Consider the following 10,430-nt stretch of genomic DNA (forward strand, 5'->3'; position numbering starts at 1 on the left):
AATCCAACCGCCAACTAGGGGCTTGGTTAGTATGTTCGAAAGTAAAGATGTGATTTAGTCGAAAACATGTCAAAACCATTAATTGATCAGTTTTAACCCATCGGATAAGCTAGTTTTGACCAATCATACTAGTTTAACAAAATTATCAATACTTTTGTAATATATTTTAAAATTTAAATTATTAATTTAATTTTACCTTATTTTTTGAAAATTGGATTCAACAAATTCAACTCGACAAATTGGTTTTGATTGTCCCGAAACCCCCCTTACATTCGGGGACCAATCCGATCCCAATAGCAATGATATCTAGAACTAGAGTTCGTGTGCTCTCTTTTCCTCACATGGATTATATGATTATGGAAGTTAAACAGTTTTCTTTAACGCTCACCCTTTCCTTTTATATGCTAGGAGGCAGTATGCATATGTCTAGAAGGCCAGGACCGAGGGCGTACCATGTGCGCACTAGTGCGTGCTCAATAAGAATAAGACTGCTCAAAGATAATTTTTCCTTTAATTGGAAAAAAAAGAAGAGGGGACATTCAATGGCTTAGAAAATTTTTACAAAAAATTATATTTTTACTTCGATTTTTTTAACACATTCATGTAATCCAATTAGAGATTACATATATACAAAAAAAATTAGGCACTGGATCTGTGTTGGATTTGTTAAGTGGAGACGTGATAAAGTGGTGGGAAAGGGAAAGGTGATCCCTAGGGATTATGCTACGATTATCCTCCCAAAAGAGTAACTCGAAATCCAATGTTTTCTGGACGGTGAAGATTGGATATGATAAGAGTCATTAACTACAACATCTAATCTCCACCGTCTAACATACATGAAAGGCAGCGCACGCCCTACAACCAATGTCCGGTGGGCATATAGAAATGACAGTCCATTGGGTCACAACCGTCAGATGAACTGTCTGACTGTGATATATTGATAGTGGGACCCACTAGAGCAGAGTATTTCACATGAAGTGTGTACTCAGCACTTTTTTTACTGTTAATCATCTAATCGGACGGACAAACCCCAATCTTTTGTTATCCTTCTGCTGATGCTTCATTCAAATAGCAAACAGTTGCGTAAAAGCAAACTTGATTCCATGGGTCCGAAAATGCAATTACGAACACTTTTGATACTTGTTACGAAACTGAACTCTCTGCTTCGCATTGAATGTAATGCAATAGGAACTCTGTAAAGTCCATGAACCCTAATTATTCCTCCCTCCAAATTTCTTAATTTCTTCATATATGGCTTCTTCCTGCAAATTCTTCTCCAGGGCAACGACTTTTTCCTCCTCTTCTTTTAAATCCTCAGCTAAATCCAAACCTAAGCCATTATCACCATCAATCCTTGATTCTTCATCACCACTTAGAGTCTCTTTATCAAGCAGGCTTCCTTCGACTTCTTCTTGCGGCCATTTCTCGATCTCAAGGTTCGTATTGCACCTGTATAACTTCATGCTAAACGCAAAGCGTTCTGAACCCTAACCCTAGTCTTGGCTCTCAGTTTAATTTGCTTGAGAATTTTGAATACTTGGTTATTCCATGTGATAGATTTTTTCTCTTTTTATGTTGTGATGCGAAATGTGGTGGAATTTACAGGCAAAAGAATCCAGACTCGAGTGTTTTAAAGTCCATTGTGATATTTCAGCTTGATTTAGCTCTACGTTTTTTATATTGGTGCTGAAAACGGTAGCTTAATGGGAACAGACTATTAGTTTGGACAATTCTGGATGCTGAATTTCCTATTTTTTCTATTTACTTTGTAATTTTGACAATTATGCAGAAGTCTTGGATGAAATACGCAGTGTACATGCTATTGATTCAAATTTGGCCCCTTTTTTTTCTTTTTTTTTACTACATTTACGCAGATTTTTCCGGGAACTGACAGAAACTTCCCTTGCGAAAACCAGAAACTTTGATTCCCCATGTGTCTTCTCATTTACTTTAGAATTTTGGAGAGATGGAATTGCTTTACCTAAAGGAAAATTGTTTGGTGCGGCGAAGCCTGCCCCTGTAACTATGTGGGCATGGAGATCTACACCGTCCACCTAAACTGGGTCCTTGTAAATAATAGTCCTCCAAGGAAAAAGTAAAATCAATGGTTCAAATTTCTACTTTTTAAAATTTATTTATGTATACATATTAATAATCTCCATGTTAAAGACTATGTATTTCCTAAAAATTAGGATAAAAAATAAATTATTAAGGGGCCGACATTTCTACACGTGAGTCCGTGGACTCGTAGAAACTGTGTCCTTACTTGAATATTAGATTTGTGGCCAATTTTTTTTGTTTTTCTTATTTATGCAGAATGTGACAAATTTAGGTTAAGGTAGCTCAAGCAACCTGTGCTAAACATGAGATACTGATTTTTCTACTATTTCTACTCAGATTTTTTTTTCTACCTTAAGATTCTGTTGTGTTTGCTCGCGTGTGTTGGTTGATATTTTTAATTTAACTGTTTTATAGGTGTGTTGGTGGAAATGTTTTATTTTTGTTGGTATGTTGGTTGACATGCTTCCATTCGTCTTACATGTCAAACTAAGCTTGATAGTTTTCTTGAACATGGAAAACAACGTGGTCTCTTAAACTTCAGACCAAAGCCTGTTATGAAGAAAATTTTCATCTATGTGTTTAATTAGAAGCATTTAGGATATTTTTGGGTATTATTGTTTTTCTTTTTTCTTCTATCCAAGGGAATGTTTGTGTTGGAGATAATCTCGAGCCCTTTTTCTTTTGAATATCAAGGGCTGTAGGAATGGAGAGCTTCATGGAATTGACTAAGTATAACGACGTACTAGTCATGTACCTTCTTGATCTAGTTTTCCTATACCAGAACATGATTTCGTCGAATTCTAGTTGCATAAATTCTTGATGTAATTGTCATAATGAGAGGAAGGGCTATCGAGGCTGTGGTCAATGTCTTCCAATAGGAACAGTTTATTTCTTAAATCTTTAACTACATATAGTTATTTTACCCTTTTAGGCTAATATAATAATTGAGCTGATTCAGCCACAAAAGGAAATTAAGGGAATGTAAAATTGAGTCTCGAAAGAATGGGATGAAGCCTGTTAAAGGCTTAACAACTTTGAATGCAAGTTTGCTGCTCCATCCCTGTTTCCTTCAGTTCCTTCCTAAGATCACACATATTTGCCACTGCCATATCATTGTGTCAAAGATGGCCAATAGTTGGGATTTTACCCTTACAGGCGAAGTGGATGACTATAAAATTGACATGTGGGGTCCGTTTGGGAGAATTTGGGTTGAGTGGAGGTCAAAACAGAATAGTTGGAAATTCTGCTTATGCTTGGTCCTTCTTGAAACTAGAAATCATTGAACGAGTCACTTTTTGCTTGTTTGAATGTTTGAGGGCTAGTCCCGTAGCATGAGAACTAGCATGCTGTAGTTTGTGGCTGTGTTCTATCTTCAAGTCTTTGTTTGTTACTGATAATTGACACAAAACTGTGAGAGGATATAATGGTCATCCAACCAAAAGACTTCTATCATATGCTGCATTTATATTGGCCTTCACAATTTGCCATGAGTTCAAGAATAGACACCTTCAGCTGTATTATACTGGCGTTATTCACATTGTCAATTCTCAATCTCTGATATGAAGTAGAAATAGCTATCTGAATTTTGTGCTCGCAGGGCTTTCGTGTTCTTTAAGCAGAAAGTATATCCAACTGTTTAAGTACATGGAAGAGTTCCTATTTCCATAGAGTTTTAGATTCATGCTGTTGAGTGTGGCAATGTGTTATCTTCTCATTATTGTATTATTTCTCGGATAAATGATACATAATTGTGAAAATAGTGATTATATTTCCACAACATGGAAAAGTACTATTGTGTAACATCTATATTTACCTTATTCTAGATAAAGAGTCCAAATACTGACGTATTCCTGTATCATGCTAATGATTTTCATATTATTGGATCTACTTATAGTGTACATGCAATTTGTGCTTGCAGGGCCGCCTTTTGTTCAAAACAGAAAAGATATTTGATTGTTCAAAAGTCACTAAACAGTTCCTGTGCTTCTACGGGAATTCATAATTCACGTGAACCACAAGAAGTCAGTCTGACTATCAAAGGAGAAAGAGATGATAAATTCCTCATTGATTGCGGTCCAGACAATGAATGTGTTCTCGGTATGTTCTCCTTTGAGGTTGCAGATCTTCTTTAGTTCATTTTTTGTAGTCATCAGCTTCTCGAAGTTTATTTATACACTTGGAAATTAGTTACTCATGAAAGGCTTTGAATTGGAGCTTATGTTTCACGTGGCTGCACTTTGCCAGTTAACATGTTGACATCTGCAATTTAATAGGAGGCATTGTTGCTCTGGGGAAGTTTGACGCCCTTCACATTGGTCATCGAGAGCTTGCAATACAAGCATCAAAGGCAGGATTCCCTTTCCTTTTATCATTTGTGGGAATGGCAGAAGTGCTTGGCTGGGAGCAAAGGTAAATTAAGATAGGAACTTATGTGCTTTTGTCCTCGCTCAGATTCACACAAATTTTGATCAAAGTTTATATCATTGAATTTTGTTATGTACTTTTTTGTTGTGCCTTTCTTTTTGTGTAGCTAATTAAGAAACACAAATATTGAAATAGTGATTGTTGAGACATGCCTTTTACCATAAGAGTAAACTTATATAACAATGGTTATTTGACTAGCTTTTTCTATGCCTATGAATCCCCCAAAGTTTCATGGGTGAAGCAACATTGCACATCTGTTCTCAACTGGAAAGGAGGCTCTATAAGAAAAGCATTCTCTTTGGGAGTTCATTTGATCTAATTGAGGAAGCACGTCAAGTGTAACTACTGCAGGCTGAATAAAGTTTTTGGCATACGTAATCTGCATTTAGCATTGCCAGTACCTTCTAAGGCAGCATCCTCTGGGATTTTCCCTTGCCCCTAAAAGTTCATTAGAACCATGTTTACCACTAAGAAAATGTATCTAATCTTAGCCTAAGAACCACTGTGTATAGGGTGAAAGAAGTAGGTGATAATGGATGTAGTTTTGGTAAATCAAAGGAAATTGAATAATCATAGAGGTATGTGATTTCTTTGCTCCATGGGGCTTGTGAGCTCCACCTAACATTAAAAGCCTGATAGTGGGCAAAATTCAATAGAGCATGCAATCAACATTTCAAAAAAAAAAAAAAAAAAAAATCTAATAGGGCGTGCAAATATTTACTCTGTTTACTACTTCAGCTTTCCACTTTGAAAGCTTAATGTCTTAACTTGGAAATAGATGGTTGAGATCCTTCAATAATTGGCCATGGAGACAGCTGTTTCTAATGACATCGATCCACCATAGAGTCGTCATCACTACATTAACTCTTAGCAGGAAAAAAAAAAAAATCACTGTCATTACCTTCTTTCTTTCCTCGACTCTGTACTTTGTGCCCAAGTGGGAGAAGCAAGGAGGAGGGAATTTTGGGTGGATTTCGAGTTTTCTCCAACTCTCTTCTTTTGGATATTGTGTGTTTTCAAGTACAGTATGCTTGCTCCTACAAGAATATGGTAGATGTCTGAGCGTCGAATGCCTCCAGATCAATGATCTTAAGATTTGGTCAGACTTGCCTGTTCCAACTAATAACCGGTGAATCGGTGGCCTGTCCTTTCTGGTTTGCCCCCCTATCGGAAGGTCCAGAGAACTATTACTGGTCATGTGGACTGGCCGGTCCGTGGTCCACCGGTCCAGTACTGAACCCACATGTCCAAATGGGGTCAAAACAACCTCTTTTTTCAATACGCGGCTTTTAATTTTTTGTCCTTTTTAAGTAGTTTAGGGGCATTTTGGTAATCATTCATATTAGAGGTTGTTTATGAGTTAAGATGGAGGATTTTTAGATAGATAGAGAGAGAGAGCTATTTTTTATTTTTGCTCTCCCTCTCTCTCTCCACACCCACACACGCACTCTCACCGACATCCACATACACACATTCATACGTATGTACATATACACATACCTACATACATACATATAAAAATGCCCAAAAACCACCATTTCATGGGCCAAAATCGAGCTGACTTCAAGCCCCGAGTAAGGTTATTGTAACATTTTTTAATTGTTTGTTTTATATTTAGAAAAATTGGAAAAAATCAAATATTAAGTTTTTGTAAGAAAATTATTATTTTTTACAATTTTTGAAAACAAAGCAGTGCGTTGTTTCTTGTATTTATGTCACTGGTTGTTTTTGCTTTAATAAGTGTCATGTTGTTGATTTTTGCTTAGTTTGTAGCTTATATATTTTCTTGTGAACAAAAATTAGTTTTCTGTTGTTTTTATTTTTATTTTATTTTCTATTTTATTTATTTATTAGTTAGAATGTCAATGGGACTAAGGAGAATGTTCAAAGACAAAGTTTGTTCCATATCATGGATGTCGGGTATTTTTTATTTCTTATGTGAAAATTTTCTTTAATGCTAAAATGCAACTTTGGAAAATGTTGAACTATATTATGAGCTTTATGTTTTGTGCCTTCAATGAGTATTTTACTTATTTTGTTGTTAATGAGTATTGATTTATTGCTTGATGGGTTATTTTTGTTACTAATACATTTGTTTGAAAATTTTTTATTTTCTAGAATTTTTTATTTTTCCATGATTTACCTAGTTTTTCCATTTTTCTTATTTCTCCTTTTTTCGTTGTTTCTAATTTATTCCACATCTCTGCCCTGTAAACCGATCTGGACTGGCCGGTCTTAACATCGTTGCTCTGGACAGGAATGGACATTACAATGAGGCATTTGTCTTAGGACTAAGTTGTCCTGCATGAACATCCACACATACATGCTTCCATTCACACCTCAATGTGGGGTTCTGCCATTGTATGTAATGTTTGTATCACATTTTTTTGGGTTATTTACATTCGGACCTTAAATAAGTTAGGAAAATACGAGTTGCACCCTTTATAGCCGAAAATTACAATCAAGGTTAGTCAACACGGCCTCTTTTGTTTTTGACAAAATTACCCCTTGGTCAGAGGATGCCATCCTCGGACCACTTTTTTTTTTTCAAAACTTAAAAGTTGCAGTCCGAAGACGTCATTCTCGGACCACTTTTTGTTTTTTCAAAACTTAAGTTTCGGTCCGAGGTTGAAATTCTTGGACCGCAACTTAATTTTTGAAGAAAAAAAAAAAAAAAAAACGGTCCAAGGATGCTATCCTCGGACTGCAACTTTAAGTTTTGAAAAAACTTAAAGTTTTTGTGAGATAGTTCCTGGATCTATTTTGTTGGTGATGTACATCTGAACTTTATATTCCTTAAATTCTTTGTCATGAAATTATCTGCATTGTTTAAATATTGTAGTTGAGAACTTCCATCTGAGTGTAATGAGTAAGGTATTGGCACAACTTAAGTTTCGACAAAAAAAAAGCGGTCTGAGGATGCCATCTTTGAACTGAAGGGTAAGTCTATCCAAAAAAAAGGTCGCATTGACAGACCTTGGATGTAATATTCGCATATAAGGAGAGCATACCGTATTTTCCCTACTTACATAGGGCCCGTACGTAACTTAGTTCTATTTTTTTTTAAAGTGTTAACGGTTTAATGTTTGCATCACATCTATTTACTAGTCTTTTGACATTTGATTTATTTTTTCAACGGAGCTCCTATTGTTCCTATGATATTTGATTTATTTTTTCAACAGAGCTCCTATTGTTCCTAAATGTGATCGGAATCGGGTTCTCTCACTTTGGGTCCCTTTATGTGGCAATATGATCCCACTTGAGTGCCGTGTTGAATTCTCTACTGTAAGACATCTCACTCCACGCCAATTTGTTGAAAGGCTCTCCAAGGAACTTGGCGTGAGTGGGGTTGTGGCAGGTAAGTAGAACTTATCTATGAGCCTTTCCAAGTTGTTTATTATGAAGTTCTAAAGACTATTTTGTACTTACACTATGTCTATAATAGGTGAGAATTATCGGTTTGGTTATAAGGCTGCTGGTGATGCATCTGACTTGGTACGTTTGTGCAAGGAGTATGGTATGGATGCCTATATTGTGAAATCAGTTATGGATAAATCAGACTGCTCCAATGGAGGAGGCATCGGCCATAATTCTAGAGAGAGAGGGCAGGTATCTTCTACACGAGTGAGGTATTGTCTCGCTGCTGGTGATATCCAACATGTTTCTGAGCTCCTTGGACGGAAGCACCGCCTCATATTGGCAATACCCCCAGGATGTGTATCCAAAGGAAATAGAATATCAGTATCCAAATCATGTATGCTAAACCAGCCTCCAAAGGATGGGTTGTACACACAATGTGCCATTTTTGTCAATGAATATGTGGGATATGGGGATGCAATCATTGATTCTATGCATATCCACTTAACGTTGCATGATGTTGGCAGCACAGTTTATAGCACATTTCAAGGGGGTCAATTGGTTGGAGTTGAGTTTGGTAGTTCAGGTAAAGATGTGGATTAAAATCTGATTGAATGATGAAATGGATATAGAAGCCATGGCCTGGGTGGCCATGGTTGTGCTCTTGCACCTGCATGCTCTTGTTTCTGAGTTTTGATGTGATCTGGTGCATTGGCCCTGGATGTGGCAGCTTAACTGAAATCCATTCACCAATTAAGCGTCTTCATGTGGGAGGCAACTAATTTGGTCAAACCATTCAAAGAATTACCGAATTGGCTGTGATTCTTTTTGGGAAATTTGGGGAATAAGGGCTGGCCAAGAACACAATGACAAGGATGTGCCTTAGCTCAATCAAGCCTTGGAGCCAGCAAGTGTTGGTATGTATTTAATGGATACAAATATTATAGACATATTTTTTGAAACTGCCTGCTTCAAATGCTTTGCATGCGGAATTGGATACCAGGTGAAAAAAGAAAAAAAGAAAGTAAAAATGATTACGAATAAGAAAAATGATAGAAAGAGAAAACAAGTAACACATAAAAGGAGTACGTAATAAAACATACAGAATGAAGAAGGTAAAATCAGCACTAGAAAAAAAAAGAGAAAAAAAAAGGAACTAAAATGACTAAAAAGCAAGAATATGGCAATAAATAGCACAGAGCCGGTGTGACCATTTTATGAAGAAAATTTACAAAACTTGAGATAGAGACAGAGAGAGCATTTAGGGGGCCGCTGGGAGAGAGAGAGAGAGAGAGAGAGTGAGCCTGTGAGTGGGTTATGCCAAGCAGGCCATTGTGACACTGGCTGTCCCGGGTTACAATTTAAGCTCATCATAACCTCCTAGACCAGCAAAGTTAATGGAACTTGGAGGCTGGACTTATTTATAATCGGCAATGCCATTCCTGAACCAGCCCCCATGATTCTTAGCTATGCTATTGTATTATCAGTACTTCAATGGTCTGCTTTATTAGTATTATTGTCGGTGTTGGGCATTGGTTTCTTTGTAATTGCAACCCTAGTTGTTGTTGTTGTTTGGGCATTGTGCATTGGTTTCTTTGTAATTGCAACCCTAGTTGTTGTTGTTTGGGCATTGGTTTATTTGTAATTGCAATCCTAGATCGTAGGCTTGATTCACACGTTGATCACCACATGAAAAAAGTTTTTCACTTCTCCAAAAAAAGGCAAGCTGGGATGCTGGACCCAGGCCCAACCGTATCTGTAACACGCTGGGCTAACAGGTCTTATGTTCCGGGCTGGCTCTATTTGACCTCAGCCATCCTAGATTGGAAATTTAGCAAAAAATTTACAAAATTTTTAAGGGAATGTATACTATGGGACTATTTGCCTATGTTATAAAGAGGTCACAAATACCTCAAGCTATCAATTTCAAATTGGATAGCTTGAGTTGTGTCACAAGGTTCAAGAATTTTTTCTTTAAATTTTGAGTTTAGTCAATGACAGCACTTGCAACCATCCAATGTGAAATCTTATGATGAATGAGAGTAATTATGACTTGTACTAAAAGTAAATGATAAATTTGTAAACTTTCCCAATTTTTAAAAGCACTCGTGAACTTTTGAAATTTCAAATTAGGAGGAGTAAGTTTGGCGGGCTGGGATTTGATAGATTATTATTATTATTGGGGTGGCGTCGGGAGAGATTTCATGAATTTTTAATTAATGCAAAATAAAAATACGTGTTTTGATATTAAATGTGCTCTAAGAATTGAAAGCCCATGAAACTCGTCATTATTTTTTGTCTTGGAAGTAACTGGATTTTGCATCTCCCTTACTTTTTTAATTCTTGAATCTTTGTCATCAGAGATGGACCGTGAGACCCAATTCCTAGGTGTGTAATTTGCTACTTAGTTACACATTGGAAAAATCGGGTGACACATTGGTTTCGAACTCTGTTGACTCAAGATTTAAGGCAAAAAGGCAAAATTTGCTAATACTCTGGCCAACTTTTTAGGGACCCAAGAGGAAGGGTCTTTTGCTTCTTTTGTTAGCAATGAAAGTATAATTCATTGCTCCTCCAAAATTGATGTA

The 10,430-nt window shown here is 36.6% G+C and overlaps 1 protein-coding gene across 2 annotated transcripts; it reads left to right on the top strand.

The window, feature by feature from the left end:
* The first annotated feature begins 1,097 nt into the window (after positions 1-1,097).
* LOC18429389 (FAD synthetase, chloroplastic) lies at positions 1,098-8,804 on the top strand. Of its 2 annotated transcripts, none has more exons than XM_088861409.1 (5): positions 1,098-1,436; positions 3,980-4,158; positions 4,306-4,470; positions 7,668-7,843; positions 7,931-8,804. In XM_088861409.1, exons 3-5 carry the CDS (start codon positions 4,442-4,444, stop codon positions 8,443-8,445), a joined length of 720 nt encoding a protein of 239 aa, XP_088717535.1. In that variant the 5' UTR covers positions 1,098-1,436; positions 3,980-4,158; positions 4,306-4,441; the 3' UTR covers positions 8,446-8,804. The 2 variants fall into 2 exon arrangements, with proteins under 2 accessions (XP_088717535.1, XP_020519775.1); XM_020664116.2 differs by having other exon boundaries at positions 4,335-4,470.
* The last annotated feature ends 1,626 nt before the right edge of the window (positions 8,805-10,430 follow it).

The sequence above is a fragment of the Amborella trichopoda genome, chromosome 3 (genome assembly GCF_054954075.1).
Source record: "Amborella trichopoda isolate Santa Cruz 75 chromosome 3, AtrichopodaSantaCruz75HAP2 v2.0, whole genome shotgun sequence".
Taxonomy (NCBI): domain Eukaryota; kingdom Viridiplantae; phylum Streptophyta; class Magnoliopsida; order Amborellales; family Amborellaceae; genus Amborella; species Amborella trichopoda.